This window comes from Misgurnus anguillicaudatus, chromosome 21 (genome assembly GCF_027580225.2).
Source record: "Misgurnus anguillicaudatus chromosome 21, ASM2758022v2, whole genome shotgun sequence".
Lineage (NCBI taxonomy): Eukaryota > Metazoa > Chordata > Actinopteri > Cypriniformes > Cobitidae > Misgurnus > Misgurnus anguillicaudatus.
The window spans coordinates 53,461,910-53,484,735 of NC_073357.2; the positions used below are offsets into that span (position 1 = coordinate 53,461,910).

Below are 22,826 nucleotides of genomic sequence, written 5' to 3' on the forward strand. Positions count from 1 at the left end.
GCCAGTCCAAGCGGAGACTGTCTCGCTATGTCTCGGGTCTGCCTCTCACATCATCTCTGCTCTGGTTTGATAAACAGAGGAATATAAACACACACACATACATACATAAATAACATGTTTAATATAATAAAGTTTTACGGTGAAAGACTTTATTCCCTAAATAACGTTAGGCCAAATTTCCCTCAGACATCACACATTAAACACTATTGGGCGGTTTTCTCGGACAGGGCTTTTCACTGACTAAAATAACTTACTGACATCTCTTAACATATGAGTGCTATTGTTTTGTCTCAAAATGCACGCCAGTCTTGTATTATATAAGGTTTGTTTGTAAAAATGTCCCAATTATAATAAAGACCGAGTTCTAAACTCTGTCCGGTAAACCAACCCTATATCCAGGCTTTTTATCTTAACTAAAATAGCTCCACTTTACTTCGGTCACATAACATAACACACTTCTAGTATATCTTTACAAAAATATAATTACAAAAACGTCGAGTATTTGCGTCTTTGCCAATTAATATATTCTAAAATTAACATTTAATTACAAACACTTACCTGACGTGAACTTCAGGAAACGGCTGACTTGTGTGTCCTTCCTTGTGTGAAACAGTAAGTGATTCCAGCTGTTGCGTGCGGATTGATCTCAGATGAAATGACCTGTGATCCAGATCCTTCCGAGTTAAAAAATTTTAAATTCAAAATACACAGACGCACGCGCATACATACATACATACATGCGCACGCGCGCGCACACACGCACGCACACGGGTACACACACGGGTATATTTAGAAGTTTTAAGATTGTTATGATATTGGGACTATTTCTCCACTCGCTCCTTCAGCTCTGAAGTTCAAATTCGCAGGCAGTACGCAGCCCAGTTATAACAAATGTGAAAGATATGAAATATCATTCAACAGCGATATCATTTAAGTGCAATCCTAAAATATGATTTAAAACATAACCCTTTTATTATTAAGTATAAGAAATTAAAATGAATTAAATCGCATGTTTCAACGCCACAGAGATATCAGAGCCAGCAGTCGATTTCTGATGGGCTTCCCGAGTCGAGGCTGCGCTGGGCGGGGTGTGAGCGCTTAAGTGTCTGTGATTTTCTGGAGCTCATCTGGAGCTCTTCTCCGTCCGACTCCGAAAGTGTCCGAGCACATTTTTAAATAGACGCTATCTATATTAACCGACCGCATATTTAAACTTAAAGCACATACATTCACGCCTGAACAACTCTTAAAATTACATTTTGTTACCAAATAACAGTAATATTATGAGCATTGTTGTCAGGAAACATAGCTGTCATAAGTCCACATATTGACCAGATTTGTCTTAATTAGTTCAGTCAACATAGCCATTCTGAATGTTGACTGAATTTGGAAATAACCATTCACTTAATGTTTTAAACACAGATTTATCTAGACTTAAAATAATATGTCTACTCAACTAAGCCCAAACAAGAAAATTGGTTTAACTTATATATTTTTGCCCTTCCAACATTTCATTAATTGGATTTTTTACAGTGCACCAATTAACTATCGGTGGCGATAATAAATATTATATATCTGAAATTCAAATTCAAGGAGCGAAGGTTGACCCTTTAAGGGATAGTTTACCCAAATCGGAAATAACTGTGATTGTCTACTCACCATCAATCTATTATACAAACTTGTAAAAATGTCTTCCTTCCGCTAAATACAAAGATATTTTAAGCAATGTTGAACAGTTTTTGAGCACCATTGAATTTTTTCTTCCTATATAGAAGTCAATGGTGCTCCTGCATCCTGCTTGATTACCATTGCTGTCTACAGTCTTTAAATAGGGAAAATTTAAAGTATTTGCTGGCTTCTAAATTCATCCCTGTTTGGATCCTAAGGAATTAATGGATCTAGGCTAAATGCTAACACATTCACGACGCGGTGTGCAAAGATTAAGTGCACGAATTGAAAAAAGATAGGTTTGTATTAATTTGTCTAAGTTGAGGTAAGAACATAGTAAAATATTGAAAAATGGTGGTGATTTCCTTTAATAATGTAATCATAATTATTATTATAAAAAGCTGAAATGAAGTCATTTAAAATGTTTTTCTGCTTTCTATTTTTTCTTTTTTTATGCCTATTCATTGGCAATTTTGCAGACCTTACATTGTTTCAAACCCCAAACCCTTTTCTTTAAACATTCTTCATTAATAAATTATATTAAATATAATGCAATTGTAAAAAAAAATCTAAGCAGTTTTATTGTAGCTAGCTACTTTTTAATAGTAACTTGTAGTGTAGCTAACTACTTTTTCAGATGGGTAGGTTGGCTGTAGTTTAACTAATTTTACTGATATGTAGCTTGTAGCTTATCTAACTAAAGTTTCAAAGTAGCTTCCCCAACACTGTTGATTACAAATATCCTACTTTATGTTCAGCAGAAAATAGACGATTATACAGATTGGAAAAACCTGAGGATGAGTAAATAATGACATAATTATTATTTTTGGGTATTCTATTTGGGAGATTAACTGTTTTATCATTATGTGTCGGCACTCATAATGCCAACATGATGATGATGATGATATGTATTTTTTCTTTTGTTTAAATTCAGATATTTTTTTAATTATCATATTAGAAAATTATCAGTACACTCTAAAATAACAAACGGTGCTATATAGCACCAAAACAATTGCTTTGGATCGTAACGATAAAGGAACCATTTTAGTGCCATATAGCACCGGTGAAGAACCAGTGAAGCACCAGTGAAGCACCAGTGTAGAACCATATAGGGGCCATATAGCACCACATATGGTTCTACATAGCACTATATGGTTCTACACAGGTGCTTCACTGGTGCTTCACTGGTTCTTCACCGGTGCTATATGGCACTAAAAATGGTTCTTCTATCGTTACGATCCAAAGCAACTGTTTTGGTGCTATATAGCACCGTTTGTTTTTTAGAGTGTAGTATAATTAATATTAAACAGAAAAAGTGCTTTTTAAGCCCTTGCCATATTGGTTTCTACATGTGTTGTAAAATATAGCATTCAGAGTTTCTTGTTGTGTAGCAGACAGACCAGCAATATATATATATATATATATATATTTTTTTTTTTTAAATTCTGGTGAAGCTAGTTAAGAAGCCTGGTGGAGTGACATACAAACAACCCATGCTGGAGACCTTTATCCACACTGACTATATTTTCAGCAGGGTATGAATTTTTTTTAGCACCTCATTGGCTTTTTAAATGTGATGCAGTTGGCTACACCAGATTGAACACAGTGCATACCTTGCATTCAGAAATAGAGAATCATGTTGAATGTAACAAATAAAACAAAACAGCCGCATTTAATGTTTTCCAGTCCCTCACCCAGCGGTTTCATTTTGCCGCTATTGATATGAATAAAGTCCTGATTTCTTTTTCTCCTCCTAATAATGCTTTATTCTGTAATGCTGCTGTTTTTCTCTCCCTTGCACCCTCCTTCCTCATTCTCTCTTTCCTTCACCGGTGGCAGGGGGGAACTTGCAATGCATTTCACGTCCAAGTGGAGGTGTGTTGCTATGGTGGTTGCTAGGGATTTAGTCTGGAGTGACGTGAAAAGTCCGAATATTTTAGGTGTCCTTCTAATGCAGGGGTGTTTGAAGCAGCTCTGAATGAGCAATCACCTCTGAGGCTTACAGTTTCTTTATTATCATATGTGTCTTTCTTTAGAAATATTGCCATTGATTTTCAAAAACACAGGGATGGATAGATTCACAGAGATATGAAGCTATGCAGAAAACAGCCTTGTAAAAAACACAAAGCCTTTCTTTTCTTTTATCTATTCTTTCTTCCCACCAATAAGAAAAGCAGGGTTTCTAATGTCTTTTCCTTACCCCCCTAATAGAGTGCTTCTCTGGTGTAGATTGTGAGCTTTAAGGATGTTCTTGGCCATGGGTGGTGAGGAAATAATTGATTGTGTTGAAGTGGAGCTGGCCGAGGCCATTCTTGTCATTGTGAGCAGGTTTGTAGGCAATCTGTGTTAACTAACTGTTCTCTTGAGACATTACCGAGGAAGGGGTCAGTACGAGGATGGAGAAAGAGATCGGGTGTCGTCATCCTCACCAGAACCCTTTCACTTTCTGAAAACCAAAGTGGATCTTTAGGAGATGTTTTTCAATCACATGTAGTTTAGGAGGAGGGCTGTTATTTTATTTTATTGAGTTTGTTCTCTTTGTTTCCACGTTTACTGTCCCATGTTGCCTGTTTTAAGTCAATTTTATTTCAGAGGTTTCTCCTGCAATTCCTGTGAGGAATAAAATGCGCTGCAATAATCTGTATACTGTATATAAAGTACACAGCGTAAGATGAGCACATAGTTTGACTAGATGTATTGTTTTTTTCTTTATAGATGTCCACTGATCTCAAAGCCCTCAGAGGAACAGAGTTGTTGAAGACGGAGGTACAGACGGATTCTTTAATAAGAAATATTTTCCTAAAAAAGAAAATGCTGTCATCATTTACTCACCCTCATATTGTTTAACCCTGTATGAGTTTCTTTATTCTGTTGAACACAATATTTTTATAAGTGATTGTAAACACGCGGTAGGCTACCCATTTATAATAGGATAAAGAAATATTATGGAAGTCGATGGGTACCGTCAACTGTGCACTTTCAGTCATTTATCAAAATATCTTATTTTGTGCCTAAACAAATAAAGAAACTCATACAGATTAAGATCAACTTGAAGGTGAGTAAATTATGACAGAATTTTCTATTTTTGGGTGAACTATCCCTTTAAAGGCGAGGGGCATGATCTCTCAAAGCCAATGTTGACATTTGAAAACACCCAAACAAACACGCCCCTACCCCAATAGAATCTGGACCTCCTTTTGATAGACCCACCCCACACATACGCAACTCAGGCAATGATGTTGGTTAGTAGACACGCCCCTTATTGCTGATTGGCTACAAGTGTGTTTTGGTAGTCAGCCCGACTACCTTTTTTAAAGTGTTTTTCAACACTCAATCATGCACCCCGCCTTTAAAGGTGTAATGTGCCTAGCGGTGAGATTGCGAATTGCAATCAACCTCAATTTCGAAACGCAATGAGCAGCTACGGTAGCTGCCATAAGACAAAAATGTCATAGTCTGAGAAAAGGAAGGGATGAAACATGATGGTCATTTTCATGTAAGGGGACCCACAGTGTATGTAGATTTAAACGGCTCATTTTAAGGTAATAAAAACAATACAGTTCTTTATGTAAGGTTTTTATACACCACTTCATAATATAGTTAGGTATGTTATAACTATATTACAACTAGTGCTGGGTGGTTTAACCAAAAATCTACACTCACCTAAAGGATTATTAGGAACACCATACTAATACTGTGTTTGACGCTCTTTTGCCTTCAGAACTGCCTTAATTCTACGTGGCATTTATTCAAGAAGGCGCTGAAAGCATTCTTTAGAAATGTTGGCCCATATTGAGCATCTTGCAGTTGATGGAATTTGTGGGATGCACATCCCGGGCACGAAGCTCCCGTTCCACCACATCCCAAAGATGCTCTATTAGGTTGAGATCTGGTGACTGGGGGGCCATTTTAGTACAGTGAACTCATTGTCATGTTCAAGAAACCAATTTAAAATTATTCGAGCTTTGTGACATTATCCTGCTGGAAGTAGCCATCAGAGGATGAGTACATGATGGTCATAAAGGGATGGACATGGTCAGAAACAATGCTCAGGTAGGCCGTGTCATTTAAACGATGCTCAATTGGCACTAAAGGGACTAAAGTGTGCCAAGAAAACACCCCCCACACCATTACACCATTACATTAAGGAGAAATTGAACAGGTGTTCCTAATAATCCTTTTGGTGAGTGTATAGCAGATTTTTTTAGGATTCTGGCGGTTTTACAGTTTAGCACGGTTCCCCCTCAAATAAACTCTGCATTTTCCCCTTAATTTAAGACGAATGCACTGTTTGTGGTTCATTAAGGGGCAGTGGCGGTTCTAGACAAATTTCACTAGGGGGGCCAAGGAGGGGCCATTGTTTTACCAGAGGGGCACATAAAAAAATTGGCAAGAAATTATATTTAAAGATTATAGGGGTGGTTACAGGAATTAGTTTAAGATAGGACTAGGCCTTAGTTTAATAAGGAAATATAACTTGTTTTAACAAACATGCCTTACTAAATACATCACGTGTGCCTTTTGAAGCAAAACAAAGGGCAATGGTATATTGTAAGATATGGCTTTGCAAGTTGTTTTCAGTTTGGACAGCTCTTACATTTATTTTAGACTAGGACTAGTCTAATCCCTTTCCAGGAAACTGCCCCGTAAACGTTATTTTACTTTACAATCATATAAATATGTATTTAATACAAGAGTGAGTGCAGGTGCAAAAGGGGAGCTGGGCTCTTTTCTAAAGCCCCCCAACCGAAAAGCATGCGAGCCTACTCAATAAACTTTATGAAATGCAAACTTTTATAAAGACAAACGTTTGTTTTAGTTTACTTATAAACACACATTGCTAGACAGTTAGGGACCACAATCTAATCAATATTTAAAATCATATTTATTTTAAACTGTAAACATTTTTATATGTAACATTTAATTATATTCCTCCAATTTTATGCACGTATATGTAAGAGCATAATTACAGCGCTTTGTACAATGTGTAAACTTAAAAAAGTTAGCGAGATGTTGGTTTTGCCGGTTGTTGATGAGTAACAGCTGTGAATGATCACAATGCGCCTCAGCAGCCACGTCACGGGAGAACAAGTGAACAGTGTCCCAATGTCAAGTGAGCTAGAGTCCTTACCAGTGCCCGAACCTGCATATACATTCTCAACATCGGGAGATTGTGAACGAATTGAGACACTCGCCGAGCATCACCCGCAGCCAGCTACAGTGGTTGGGTGCGGCGCTTTAATTTGCCTGTGAAGAACGTTGCGTCTCATTAGTTCCGCTTTTGGCGCTCGCGTGTAAAATCAAAATAAATGTATACTTTTTTATTTGGTCAGCACGGGGTGGCCAGGGACATGTCTACAGAGGCACGGGCCACCCTTGGCCTCCGTGTAGAACCGCCACTGAGTTTAAAGGTAGCCCAAATCTGAACACCGACAAAAAAAGAGGACTGACAGCTCTGCCTCAGAGATCTCGTTTAATTAAGAATATGCAAATTATGAATATTAATCATGAAATACGGACAAGGAGATACTGATTAGATGTTTAAAAGCTGAAAAATATAACGAGCAACAAGCAAAGGGGCGCTGGTTTGTTATCCCTCAAGCTGCACATGGAAAGCGGAGGGATCCGTCTCTGTACAGTATGTACAGTATGTCTGGCTGCGCAGAAACAGACAAAAAAAGATAAAAAACAGCACAGGTAAAGAGCTTGAAAAACAATATGTGAACCTGCCAAATCTTAGCCAAATTACAGAGATGCCGATTTGCACAGTACTTTAGGACCTTGGCGTTCAACGAAATATGGTAGGTCACTTGCGGGAGAATTTTTCTGTTAATCTCTGTCCGGGAAAGCACCCCTTAACAGTGGCGGTTCTACACGGAGGCCAAGGGTGGCCCGTGCCTCTGTAGACATGTCCCTGGCCACCCCGTGCCGACCAAATAAAAAAGTATGCATTTATTTTGAATTTACACGCGAGCGCGAAAAGCGGAACTAATGCGACGCAACGATCTTCACGGGCAGATTAAAGCGGCGCACCCAACCACTGTAGCTGGCTGCGGGTGCTGCTCGGCGAGTGTCTCAATTCGTTCACAATCTCCCGATGTTGAGAATGTATATGCAGGTTTGGGCACTGGTAAGGACTCTAGCTCTCTTGACATTGGGACACTGTTCACTTGTTCTCCCGTGACGTGGCTGCTGAGGCGCGTTGTGATCATTCACAGCTGTTACTCATCAACAACCGGCAAAACCAACATCTCGCTAACTTTTTAAAGTTTACACATTGTAAAATGCGCTGTAATTATGCTCTTACATATACGTGCATAAAATTGGAGGAATATAATTAAATGTTACATATAAAAATGTTTACAGTTTAAAATACATATTATTTTAAATATTGATTAGATTGTGGTCCCTATGTCTAGCAATGTGTGTTTATAAGTAAACTAAAACAAACGTTTGTTTTTATAAAAGTTTGCATTTCATAAAGTTTATTGAGTAGGCTCGCATGCTTTTCGGTTGGGGGGCTTTAGAAAAGAGCCCAGCTCCCCTTTTGCACCTGCACTCACTCTTGTATTAAATACATATTTATATGATTGTAAAGTAAAATAACGTTTACGGGGCAGTTTCCCGGAAAGGGATTAGACTAGTCCTAGTCTAAAATAAATGTAAGAGCTGTCCAAACTGAAAACAACTTGCAATGCCATATCTTACAATATACCATTGCCCTTTGTTTTGCTTCAAAAGGCACACGTGATGTATTTAGTAAGGCATGTTTGTTAAAACAAGTTATATTTCCTTATTAAACTAAGGCCTAGTCCTATCTTAAACTAATTCCTGTAACCACCCCTATAATCTTTAAATATAATTTCTTGCCAATTTTTTAATGTGCCCCTCTGGTAAAACACTGGCCCCTCCTTGGCCCCCCTAGTGAAATTTGTCTAGAACCGCCACTGTTTAAACTGTTTCCGCGAGTCGATATTTTTTCAGCGGGTTAAAGGGGACAGAGAATGAAAAAACATTTTTACCTTGTCTTTGTTGAATAATGGTAGTCTACCCACATTCACAAAAATGCAAAAAGTGCTAAACATCTCAGTCTCATAGAAATTCCTCTTTTAGAAATGTCAGCCAGAAAACAGCCCAATCTGAAAAACTGATGCTTATGACATCACAGGCATCTAACTGCCCCTCCACTTTAAAATAATTGGCTACATTTTTTGAGTGGCAGCAAAGTCAGCCAATCAGTAATGAGATTGCAAGTTAAGCCAGTAGAGGGAGCCAAATAGGTGCAAAACCACTTGTTTAAAATCCCCCACCCTAATAGAGCTATCTGATTTTAGGATTTTAGGAAGCTTCTAAGGCATTACAGACCCAAACAAAAAAATTTTTGTCTACATGTCACATCACAGAACGAGGATAAATACTCCGTTCAATCATTCTATGTCACCTTTAAAAATGGAAGGTTTTGTTGATTAGTTATTGGTATTTGGGCCCTGAATAGTCTTTAGGATGCCTTTGGGAAAGTTTTGAATGTCCATTGGGCTGGTTTTGATACGCAAATCTGGCAACCCTGGGTGTGCGCCTGTGCAGACGCTTGGTTTGCATTAGGTAGAGTGTACATGTAAGTGAACATTTTAATCAGATTGCAATGTTTAGGGTACATGTAAACCGTATTTTCGTATCTTGCAATCGGATTAAATTCAGTCGGATTGACAAAATTTTGTTCATGTAAACATAAACACTGTCTGGCCAGTCTCTGCTATACGCATTGGCCTAAAACTTTGACTATAGTACAGTACTGCAATATGCACATCTGTAATATTTCAAAAATTTTGATATATCTTGCAGCCCGTATAATTATATTTATTAAAGTGTCTCTGTACACAACAAAAAGAGCTTTGCATAATTACAGAAAAACACAATTTGTTGTCCATATGAACAAGTTACTGCCTGTTTAAAATTTGCTTTTAAGTTTTTTTAACCATGTTCAATGGCTGCATCTCTTGCCATAAAGTTAGTTATACGTTTATAATACAGTAGTTAAAAAAGACGTCTCTACTTTTCTAGCTGTGGTTTTTGTTTCCACCCTTTCGATTAGTGTTGCTTGCTGTTGTGTTACACCAGTTCCATAGTTTTCCATGGTTCCCTTTCCATACTATGAGTAATTGTAGTTTTACACACACATTTGACAGTGTAGTATATCGACAGTTGTGTTGTCTATAGATTCAGTGCATATATTAGGGAGGTATTTAGCATCCAGATCAATATGAGGCTAAATGCCCAGACCCTTCTTCAGTGCTCCAGGCCCGTATAGAGAAAGAGGGAGTTGCCTCTCCGAACCCTCACCCCACCTTCTCTTTATCCTTACTGCATCTCCAGCCATTACACATACTCAATCAGCCTAGTTAGTCTGTGAAAAAAGACCCTCGATTACCGATCAATAACTTTTTGTCTGCCTAATTGCTCATTGGTTGACATTGGTACTGTGGATATGTAAGTGCATGTTTCTGAAGTGATTCTCTCTCACTCCACCTCTCTCTTTTCTCTCAAAAAAAACATCTCACGCCCTCCATTCCTTCTTCTACGCCATGCGTCCACGTTTGGAATGGGAAAACCCGATCTGCAGTTGTCACGTCGGGACGCGAATATCCAAAGACTCCAGCAAGATCTGCTCCTCTCTCATCAGGCCCGTGACACCCAGAGCGTTCAGGTAAATAAGCTCCGCTAATGACCATTAGGCAGATACGCCTCGCCCTCGCGCGCCGTTATGCAGATCCGCGATAGGAAATTACTGTTTTCCTTCTTCGTCCTCCCACACCCCTCCCGCGTCGATAGTTAGCGTCCCTTTAAGTGGGGAGTGTTTGCATAGCTCTCTGATTATGCTGCTGGCATTTTGCATGAATAAACAAATGGGGTTGAATTTATCATGATCGTTTACCAATGCGTATCCTAGCTACATACAGATTTTTATTTAATTTTGGATTTGTTTCAGCGGCATGTGCACGTTGATTACGGCAGCGCTATTTGCATTTAATTTAAGTCCAGGCTTGGTATGTCTCTTCCCCCTTTCTAAGGATTCAAATGCGATATTGATCAGTCAGGCTTGGGAGCTCCAATCACAACAATGATGCCGGTCCTGAGCGTCACATACATTTCATTGTTTTACGTAAAAAAAATCGAACAATTATGGTCACAAATCAAACGTGTGATCCATTTTCATACCTTCCAGTTGCCACAAGAAGCGTTTTGGTATTTCTTTCTGCTTTTTAGAGTTGTGGTGTGCTAATGTCATGATTTAAATGAAGTATTGATCAGTTTAGGAGGGGAGAATGGAGAGAGAGAGCAATTGTAAGGAAAAGAAAGAGCAGGGTTATCGGCTTGAATCACACACCGAAAAGCAGAGCAAAAGGATGAGCTGGGTTTTTAGGATTAAAGGGGAGCGATTCTCCCATACCTCTTCTTTTTAGTCCAGAATCTACAAGGAATTTGAGCACTTGCTTAACCAACAGATGAATGGAAAGACAAGGCGGTTTGACGTGTTTGTCACCAGACCACAATCAATGGCGTGGGGCGACTGCTTGATTTAGGTGACTTAGGCGAATTTGTGGATTACTCTCAGGCCTTTAATGAGTGCGGCTGATTAATTGATCGTCTGCGAAGAGTCCCGGGCCTCCATTTTGGATACGTAGCTGTCATCGTGCCACGATTTGAAATGCAAAAGAGGACGCTTGATCATGTCAGACTGGACCGGAACCATGGGTCTGCCAAACCATTGCTCACCCACCCCTCTCTAGCAGGTGACGATATTATGCTAATTATAACAATAATTATTTTTTTTCGATAAGTAGTGGTGGGCCTCGCTTTACCGATTTGAAAAGTAACCAATAGATTATTGTCATGCAATTAGTATCACAGACTGCTTGGTGAGAATAATGAGGAAAAAACATTATCACGAAGATCCATCAGCGGAAGTATAGATCGTTCTCTGAACGGCGCTTTACGTTTTCAGTCGAACAATGAGCTGCGATTTCGCATTTGGTTAAGAAGCATTGATTTTTGTTTCTGCATTCAGCGCAGGGCTGTTCTAGCCTGTCTGGAGTGTCAGGGTGGATGTGAATGGTGCTAGAGTTTCTCTGCTCGGTGTGGATGTGATAAGGGCCAGACGAAGGCTGGTTACTAAGGGCTGGAGCTTCAGTCCAGGCGAGCGGAGAAAGAGACTCTTTGTAGTGGATTGATTTTCTCTTCCTCTGCGCCCTGCCCTCTATTGTGGTTGGATAGCTGGACGTCCAGGAGCAGAGACTGTGGGGTTTGCAGAGAGAGCTGCAGGAAAGCCAGCAAGAGCTCCAACGTGAACGCAACCGCAACCAACAGCTACACAAGGAGCTACAAGATGCCAAGCAGCAAGACCAGAAGCTACAGGCTCAGGTAAAAGCTTCACAACCAGGCCTAGGCTGCATGGGCCCTGTCTCTCTCTATTCTCTCTCCCCGCTCTCTCTTTCTTTCTTTCTCTCTCTCTCTCTCTGTCAATCTCCAAGTCTTTGTTCAAAGCTTTGATCTTGAATCATCCATGCATTTCCTGTTTTTTATGTATTTTTTTCTCTTGTTCTAAGAAACACCATTATGAATAAGAGGAATAATGGGTGTTATTATGATGAATTGGCTTGTATTGTTGCACACATAGGTTTTACGAGCACCGTTGTTGTTTTTTTGAAGGCTTTGAAATGAAATCATCTATTTTGCTCTGTTATGGTGCTGCGTACTGTATATATTATAATAATTACCTTGTAAGATACAGATGCTACTGTGACCGCTGTTTGAAACACTGATGATCAATAATTCTTTTTATTGCTCAGTGGCTTCTACCTTCTATCAGGTGTTTCTCAGTTATGGTTGTTTAAAAGGTTAGTTATAAGAGTATAGCTGTAAAGTTAATCTGGTATAGCATAGCTCAAATAATTTGATCTTAAAATTTGTAATTTGCTTTGGATAAAAGCGTCTGCTAAATGACTGCATAAAAATGTAATTGTGTTTTGATTGCAAACTTTGGTATCATGAGAAATCAGAGCATGGTATTGCTGAGATCTCTTCTGAAGGTCGAAAAGAAAAACATGCCATATTACTAAGGGGTCTGTTTTAATTCAAATAGGTCTCTTCCTTGCTTTCTAAAGTTAAAGATACCTCAGATGTGGCATTTTTTATTTGGAGAGAGAGGCATTTTCATACTTGTAGTTTGGAATCAGTACTTTTGTTTCCTTTGGTCCGGACCAAAAAAAGAAAGCAATTTATTAAGTCCTGGTTTGCTTAGCATTCATACACACATTTTATCCGCGAACCTAAAGATAACAAACCTTTATGGTTAAGGTTAAGGTCACCACCTGATTGATCATCTTTGATGACGCAATTTATGAAAAGGAACACAATATGGATGCACAGTATATTGGAAATATATTGCTATCGTTATAACAGTATATCGTCGCTGCCTGATGAAACTCACGTATGTCCAAATTGGTTACTTTTCAGAAAGTGAAAAAAACACCGTATATCAAAAGCAGTTGAATGTAGCGTTGTCATACTTGGTACGGCATATTTACATGTAACCATATTCTTGCCAGTGTCATGATATAATCCACATTTGACCAAAATTGAGTTTAAATGGACATGCGTGCATATTTTACTGTAACTTTGATCGATACGCGTTCTTCCGATGATTAATTAGAATGGCCAAGTCGCGTTTCGTATTGACAGATGAATACGCTCAGTTCATTAAATAGCCTACGTCTTAATATTAAATAAAGTAAGCGTATTTAACTAAGTATAAGTGTATTAAATGTCTCTTGCAAACCATTAAGGGACAATAAATCAATACACTGACATGGTAATGCTACACAACAGGGGCGTCAGTTTGTGTTGAAAAGTGGTGGGGACAAAAGATCAGATAAAAACATTACTGCAGGACGGGAAAAATATTGAATAACGCGCATCAAAAATGGGCATAGCGTAGGCCAGTCAACAACAAGAAAATACTCAGCATACATTTATAAACCCTCAACAATGTCGAATGCACACATCACACATAACAGTCCCTGTAACACCAGCTCAACCGAACAATGCCAAAGCACCATACCGTAGAAAACAGCAGCGCGTTTAATAAATGATTACAATGAATTTCATTACATATGTACAAGAAAACACACCATAAGCATACAACGCAACGTATGTGACACTAGACCACAAAACCAGTCTTAAGCATCGCTTGATTTTTCAGAACATTTTAACCAAATGCTTTCAAAAAATGGTGGGGAAATCCCCAGCGTAAATATCACCAATGCTAGACAGATACTTTGTTTGCACAGTCCTACCGTAATTAAGTAACTCCTAGATGTTAGTCTGGCGTCCGGGGGAAACGTTTACCTCGAGGGAAGTCATTGTCATGTTTAATCGGCTATATCCAGTGCATAGGTTCGATGAAACTTTACGAGACCGGCGAGATGCTTCACAGGCGGAAGATATGCGGCGTGATTGACAGCTTTGACACCAAACGGGTACGTGAAAATCAGATGACATGATTTCACAAGTTTTCATTGGCTATTTAGGTATGTGACGCATACTGTATATGGAAATGAACCTAGACATTCAATCTGTCGAAAAATCTCAAAATCGGCAAAATGGACATACGTGAGTTTCATCGGACAGCGACGATATGCAATATCAATATCACAGGGAGTTGTGACAACTTTATTTATTATTTATTTTACATGTCTATCATGTGTGTGTTGCTTCCTTATGCTGGGTACACACCAAAAGATTTTTTACATCTTATAAGATTTTCAAAATGTTATATCCAAAAAAAAAAAAATCCTAGATTTAACCGTTTTGCACCTATAGTGTGTGGTGTGCCATAATGTGTCAAAGAAAGCACACCACGCACAAACAGATTTTCAACCAGAGTCTCGACTGTGAACCCAGGAAATTTGGAAAAATCTAGTGAGACTTAAGAATAAGCATGGCAGGGACAGTATGCAGGAAGAAATTTCAGTGATAGTGTTTGGAATGATTTTCACAAAAAAATCAATGGAGACAGCGGGAACATGGTCTGTAGAAGTTCACTTAGCATCAACTTCACTGTGTGCTGCGCCATGACTGCTTCTGTCTTCCATCATCTCGTTTTCTGATTGGGTATTGTTTCTTTTCACGTGATAATCTGAAGAGTGTGCACGCGTTTGTCCTCTGGGTTCCACATCAGGATTTCTGATCATAAATATTAAACATGTTTAATATTTTACGATTCGTGGGGGGGCGGCTCCAATGTTCTTCCGATCAGGTTCGGACACTCTTAACACACCTCACACCAAGGGAAAATCTGATAAAACCATCAAAATAATCAGGACATAGCTAGGATTGTCGGAAGAGGGGGAAATCGGCCGAAAATCAGGCCGATTATCTTTTGGTGTGTACCCAGCATTAGATTGTCCAAATTAGACCAATCAGAATGGGCCTTACTAAATAACCACCATTTAGGTCTTATACTGTTACACTATTCGCTAGACCGCAGGCGCAAAGGTGATCCTAGCGGCTCAAAGCAGAGAGCGGAAAAAAATATGGCAGGAGTAGAGAGGAGCGAGGAAAACGACAGGGACAAACTTGTGCCTTAAAAGAATGTCGTTTTTTTGCCTGAATTAAATTAATTACTTCATAAAAAACACATATACACTCACCTAAAGGATTATTAGGAACACCATAATAATACTGTGTTGGACCCTCTTTCGCCTTCAGAACTGCCTTAATTCTATGTGCCATTGATTCAACAAGGTGCTGAAAGCATTCTTTAGAAATGTTGGCCCATATTGAGCATCTTGCAGTTGATGGAGATTTGTGGGATGCACATCCAGGGCATGAAGCTCCCGTTCCCAATGATGCTCTATTGTATTTAGATCTGGTGACTGTGGGGGCCATTTTAGTTCAGTGAACTCATTGTCATGTTCAAGAAACCAATTTGAAATTATTTGAGCTTTGTGACATGGTGCATTATCCTGCTGGAAGTAACCATCAGAGGATGGGTACATGGTGGTCATAAAGGGATGGACATGGTCAGAAACAATGCTCAGGTAGGCTGTGGCATTTAAATGATGCCCAGTTGGCACTAAGGGGCCTAAAATGTGCCATGTAAACATCCCCCACACCATTACACCACCTCCAGCAGCCTGCACAGTGGTAACAAGGCATGATGGATCCATGTTCTCATTCTGTTTATGCCAAATTCTGACTCTACCATCTGAAAGTCTCAAAAGAAATCGAGACTAATCAGACCAGGCAACAATTTTTTCAACTGTCCAATTTTGGTGAGCTCGTGCAAATTGTAGCCTCTTTTTCCTATTTGTAGTGGAGATGAGTGGTACCCGGTGGGGTCTTCTGCTGTTGTAGCACATCCACCTCAAGGTTGTGCGTGTTGTGGCTTCACAAATGCTTTGCTGCATACCTCGGTTGTAACGAGTGGTTATTTCAGTCAAAGTTGCTTTTCTATAAGCTTGAATCAGTCGGCCCATTCTCCTCTGACCTCTAGCATCAACAAGGCATTTTTTCCCACAGGACTGCCACATACTGGATGTTTTTCCCTTTTCACATCATTCTTTGTAAACCCTAGAAATGGTTGTGCGTGAAAATCCCAGTAACTGAGCAGATACTCAGACCGGCCCGTCTGGCACCGACAACCATGCAACGCCAAAATTGCTTAAATCACCTTTCTTTCCCATTCTGACATTCAGTTTGGAGGGCAGCATATTGTCTTCTCTCTCTGTCACGCAAACAAAACTCATCATCACTCATTAATCACATGAAATGAGCCTAATCTTTGCACGCACAGTGCACGGCGAGACATAAGCCCGTCGCGCTGTTGTACTGGCTGCTTAATTCGCGCGATCCTGTCATCATTTAGTAAAGCTGTTTGTGAACAAGGCATGGCTGCACACACACGAGACGGGAGCGATCTGCTTGCAGCAAGAGGCAGCGTCACGAGTTCTACAACAGCGCTTAGGTGCCCGCAGATGCGCCTGCCTATTAATCTGCCTAATTTTGCAAAAACATTTTACAGCTGATCTTATATATATATATATATATCAGCTGTAAAATGTTTTGGTCCTGCGCGATTTTCGTTGACTTTGAGTAAAATAATAGAAAGTTTTTCATAAGATCTCCTGGGGTCAATGTGTTAGCATGAGAAGCTTGATGCAGTCGGGAGAACAAGCGACCGTCTCCTGAGTAAATTATTAGATGTTGATGGCTTACATTTCTTTCCCGTCACAGAAAAACATCACAGGTCAATTGATTCAATTATCAATGCAATTAAAGTATTATTTTGTTTTGTTTGTTGATCACGAAGTACAAAGTAGATGAGGAAAACTAGGACTCCGTGTACTCGGTGCGCTGTAATTTCTGGAGCGGAGTTATTGCATTCTGTAAAAAAGGAGAAGTGCCGTTTATCGCATTTTGGGAAAAAAGGAAGAAAAGATGACAGAATAACACGGCGGATATTGGATTTTGCGTAAAATTAAGAATTTACTTTTAACTACTGACCTGATATAATACTGATTTTGGCAGTAACTCATTTTTTCAAAAATGGCGTTTATCGCGTTTGCAACCAAACTCTTCATATTTTATATTATTTTCATTGTCATTTTATAAATGAAATGTAAGCTTAATTGCAGTATCTAAATAAATTATGGTGTATCCAGTGAGTGGCCATCGGGAGAGTCGGGACATTTCCTAGTGGGCCGGTAGTGTTTTAAGGCTGAAATAGTTATACATTTCGAGTTATAGCAACCCCGTCTGGCGGCTTGATGCGCGGCCGCTTCCCGCTGGTCCACCCTCTTTGCTCAACATAAAAGTGCTCAACCTGTTCGACAGGTCCAACCATGTTTAGGATTTTTAAAAATATTGGGGGATCATTGAACGGCGCTCCCCAAAAGGCATAGCCTGTCGGCCTTTGATGTAAAAAGCCGCGCCGCCGAATGCCTGTTTATTGGAGTGCATATGCGGTCGGATTGATCCATCAAGCAAATAGACTATTTGATAGTAAGTGTGGATTAAGGATGTTTAAAATCTCTAGCTCGGTGGTCAGTACATGAATGGATCAAATCAGCACATTTGCAAATGTTTGTCTCCATATGGCTATATAATAAATAAAAATAAGAAGGGTAACTTTGCAGTATCACATTATATATTTCCTACTATGGGATTTTCATATAACATATAACAGCATAATGAAATGAATAAAAGGACAAGGAAGTAGGATTGGCATGTAAATTGTATTATTATTACCGGAAAAACAGCAAAATAACTGAAATAAACTCTGAGGTAAATGCGCCAAACACGTTAAAATAAATGAGCAATAGCAGTGGAAAAAAACATTATTATCTCTCAAAACTTTATATGACAAAAATGATATTTAAAGGAAAAATTCTTACAGTTTTTCAAAGATGTAAAGAAAGTATTCCGTATTACTCCCATTTATGAGCACGTTCATCTCTGGTCTCGCTCTGTTATGTAATAGCTGATTGACAGGTGCGCATCTCCGTCTTTCAAACAGTATCATTTTGTAAAGTTACTCATTTAGGAAAATTATCCATCATTTGATGATTTTATTATTATTATGAAAATGTTTTTTTTTTTGCAGATTGATTACGATTTGTATTTGTATTTGTACAAATAAGCTTGGGCTGTCTCGAGCAAACATGTTGTCATCTGTGCTTTGCTATAAGTTCCCAAACTCTCTTTTAGTGATGAAAAACATCCACAGGTTGAGAATCAGGGACACCATAACAGTTTTTTCCAAACTTGCAGTTTGTGGCGGAACATTCGCGACGAGCACGTCAGCATTATATTCTTAAATGCAACTTTAATGAGGCTCAGCGGAGCGCCGTCGACTGATGCCACGGGTGTTTGAACAGAAACTGTCATGTGAGACAGAGGTAACGTTAGTGATAAACGCGATGTGCAAAAATCTATTTGTGGTGACCAATTTTAATTTTGTGGCGGACTGAGAAATAAATAAATGTATTGGAATGTATAAGGACGCTCTTGTATGATGTCACAGCAGTATGCAGCGCAAATGTAACGACACGCCTATAATCCCTCCCTCTGCGAAGTGATACCAAACTCGATGGAAAAGCTAACCACGCCAAAGTGAGGTGAGCTGACCCGACCCAAACTAAACTAAACCGTGGGGTACTATGCAATGGAAAAGCGCCATTAATGTATATCTCACTTAAGTATGTTCCCAACATCTCTCTTGTATAATTAAAATAGCAGTAAGTAAAACACATGAGTGTAAACACATGAATATAAACAATAAAGTATGTAATAAAATAGGTAATCATTTAATTTTGGTAGAATTTGATTTGAAATGTTCATATACTTTACATATAAATACTGAGTTTTTATAAATCTCTTGTTTTTTTTTATGGCAGACTGGGTTCTTGGCAAATCAAGGCTAATTTGATATTGTCAGTCAAGTTCATTTTAAAACCAGAGTGGAGGCATTTAAGGTTACTGGGTTTCTTGTGAATAAAGTGAATGAAGGTCTTTAAGGAAACTTAAGAAAAAGTCTGAGTATACTTTTATAACCTTGCAGCTGTCTGTTAAATAAATAAAATAGTCCCTTATATGATTTTAAAGTGCAATGCATGCATAATTTTAATGCATTACATCAAACGTGTTCTCAGAATGACAACAAACTGTATATTAGCAGGCAGGTAGCGGCTGCGAGCTAATGTTTGCTGCAGTGGGACTCCAAGCCCTCCCCTTTTGGATAGGACCATTGACCAATCAGAGCCCTGGCCATTGCTGTCCGTCACCAGTGGCTGTGTCACCTGTCGCTAGGCATCACGGCAGACGTATTGAGGGGGGGGGGGTTTACACCGATGGCTCAGAGAACAATCTCACGATGCCTCTTTTACTTACACTTCCATAGTTAGATTCATTGCCTTTTTATGCTGCAGCAGCAGTTCACTTTGATGCCCTGTGTTCCTGTAGATGAATGGAAGAGCTTTGCGTTAGCTGCACAAAGGTCATGAATTTAAAAAGGACCTGCCAATGCTGCAGGACACTTTTATTTTAATTTTGTGTTTATTTTTATTCTTTTTTTTTAATTGTTTCTTCATGATATCAGATTAATGACACCAGCTGGTGTGGATACAGCATCATGCAACAAATTGACTTATTCCAGTATTTGTCATTTCTTACCATGCAAAATTATGTACCAATGGCAGAAACCTAAATTGAGCAGCCTAATACCACGGTCACACCAGACCCCTGTGTATACGGGCAGAAATCAGATATGCTAGCATGCTATATGACATTTGCTGTCACAAGTGCTGTTATTTTCATATACCAAACTTGAACTGGAAAAGACCTGAAAAGTCTAGTTCACACTAAAAGTCTAGTGTGACTGCGAAGTAAGCCCTTGATCACTTATCAGTCCCTCCAGAAAAACGCGATTGTGCGATCGCGCGATATATTGCATAATCAGCCAAAGTCCGCATATTTATGCGGGGCTGCATTTTTTCCAAATACGAGGCACTTTCGCCGCATTAATTACATATTTCCGCGCACAAAATATCCGGGGCTTGCATGATTTCATAATCTCCGCATTTTCGTAGCAAAAAGTCACATATATACTAGCAGAGAGTTGAAACCTGTTGCATTTACTTCCCAAAAGCGCAGCCGTGTCCTCTATTGCCATGGGAATGGTTATGAAGTGACGTGATTATGTGACGTGAACATCATTGCAGCTTTTGCAAGTTTCCGCAGTTTTTGCAAGTTCCGCAATTTTCGCAAATTCCCGCAATTCGATTGCATAAATTGCATAAATATCCTGCATATTCCATCGCATTTTTTAAGAAAACGTGCCTCAAAATCGAGGATTTTTGCCCGCAACAATCACAAAAAAACTACAATTAACAGAGAGGCAATGACCAAACATTCAGCTTAAAGTTTTGATTGACACATCATGTTGCACATCATGCAAGTATGTAGTCTTGCTCGCTTCCACTGTCAAAATCCCTCAGTCTGAGGATGTTAGTGTGTACATGTTTAAAGTTAATTGAAATATCTAAAGGGCCGGTCACACTAGAACATGAAAATATTTTTCGGACATTACTGCACAAATGGGCGGGGAATGCTTCGTCAATATAAGTTCTTTGGCTTTGTCCATCTTTATCAAATTTCTCCACTTGATACAAATTCGCAAGTCAGAGTTCACCAGACTTGATCTTTGTTATGCAGCAAATTCGCATGGGCGTGCGTTTTCATTCTGATGCATTTGCATGCGTATGAATGAAAGAAGAAAGTGTAGTGTGACCTCCCCTTAAAGCTACATACACACCACCAGTGACTAGCAACGGCGAATCGACACGATCTCTTTCCTTTTAACAGAAGCGACTTCTGGCAACACGAGTGACAGTGACCATTCCCGTCAGGAAGTTTAGAACATTTTAGAAAAGTTATATTTTATGCAAATGACCAGTGTTGGGCAAGTTACTTCCAAAGTGTAATACATTATATATTACAAATTACTGTCATTTGAAAGTAATTAGTTACATTACAATATTACTGTCTCTGAACTGTAATGAGTTACACTACTTTTGCATTACTTTTGAGTTACTTTCATCAAAAGAACAGAAGTATGACTAGGCATTATAAAATGTTAAAATGTAGTTTGTTGCTGCTTATAAATCTAGAAGTTATGTGTTGGCCCTCGAGCTTTGAATAGGCAAAGTGAAGATTTATGGCAAAATACAGTAACAATCACTGTCAGAATCAAAAACATAGACAAATGATCTGGTAAAAGTCTGGTAAATTATGGTACACATACCAAACACAATAGAGCCCACTATAATGCAACCTATAGCCTAATAACATGGCAAGACACGCAACCTCTTTTCATTTCTATTCTTAAGTGATCACTCTTAATTCAGATTCACAGCACAAACCTGGCATGCACTGGATTGACACAACTTATCAAAAAGTGCTATTGGAGGATCAGGCCTCAAGGAATACAGCTCATTTCAGTACAATATAAGGATTACATGTAGGCTAACATATAAAGCACAGACAAACAGAGGAACACTGCTTTTGCCAAACAATGAATATAGGCTCCCATACAAAGGCTGGTAAAACTTTAAACAGTGATGTTTGTACTAAATTATATTTAGATAACCATGGTTAAGTCTACACTAATATTATGTTGTAGTTTAGGTTGCTGTTTGTATTAAAACTGTAGATACTGTAGCATAGGAATAGCCTAGCACTGTAATCATAGCAAAGCTTACCTTGTCATTGCTGGTGTGATATGGATTTTACTGGCAACATTTGTAAAAGTCTCTTTACTTCTGAGGTTCAAGCAGCACAGGAGACCGATAGAAACTTTTTGTTGCTTTTACTTAGTGCTCTTATTCGCAAAATTATGCGTGTGCGGCGCTACCGGACCTGATTGCGACCACTTTAGTCAATGCTTACGGCCGCGGACTTCCACATGTCTATATTTGACGCGCATCGCGTCCAAATCGCATTTCAAATACAAAGTTAAAGTAAAAATTAACATGTTGCATACAGCACGTGGAAACAGACATACGCTGCGTCTCAAACCGCCTATTTCCATACTATATAGTAGGCAAAGAGTACGAGAAGTAGTGATTTTCGCCCACTATATAGTATAGAAGTATGCAGTTTGGGACGCAGCCATAACTATTACACGCAACTTTTTCATGTGTGGATGCTGGTCGCGCGCATTGGTCAAAAATAAAAAAAATAAAATAACACAGTCTAATTTTGAAATGCATTGTTGTAACGCGCTCGTTACTAAGACTGTAACGAGTAAAATATTACCAAAATTTTATTAGTAATGCGTTATATTACTGCGTTACAGCAAAAACTAATATATTACTGTAATATATTATATTTTGTAATGCGTTACTCCCAACACTGCAAATGACTAGTGACTTTCGGGAGCAACTATCAATGACCACGTTTACATGCACACCATTAATGCGATTATTTCCAATAATGCGAGTAAGGTCTTAATCGCAGTAAGATGTTTACATGACTGGAGCTAACCTCTTCACTCCGGTTTACATGCAGTTTTTATTTTCGGATTATTCACACATAGCCCA

At 39.0% G+C, this 22,826-nt stretch overlaps 1 protein-coding gene across 7 annotated transcripts in view; it reads left to right on the forward strand.

Moving 5' to 3' along the window:
* The window catches only part of pmfbp1 (polyamine modulated factor 1 binding protein 1), a 263,364-nt gene that overhangs the window by 136,734 nt on the left and 103,804 nt on the right, over positions 1-22,826 (forward strand). For 5 of the 7 annotated variants that reach the window (XM_055213102.2, XM_055213135.2, XM_055213142.2 and 2 more), the window contains 3 exons: positions 4,384-4,434; positions 10,289-10,372; positions 11,941-12,087. In XM_055213102.2, the coding sequence (XP_055069077.2) occupies positions 4,384-4,434; positions 10,289-10,372; positions 11,941-12,087 (282 nt within the window). The remainder of the gene's footprint in view (positions 1-4,383; positions 4,435-10,288; positions 10,373-11,940; positions 12,088-22,826) is intronic. The other 2 variants (XM_055213127.2, XM_055213152.2) reach the window with 2 other exon arrangements.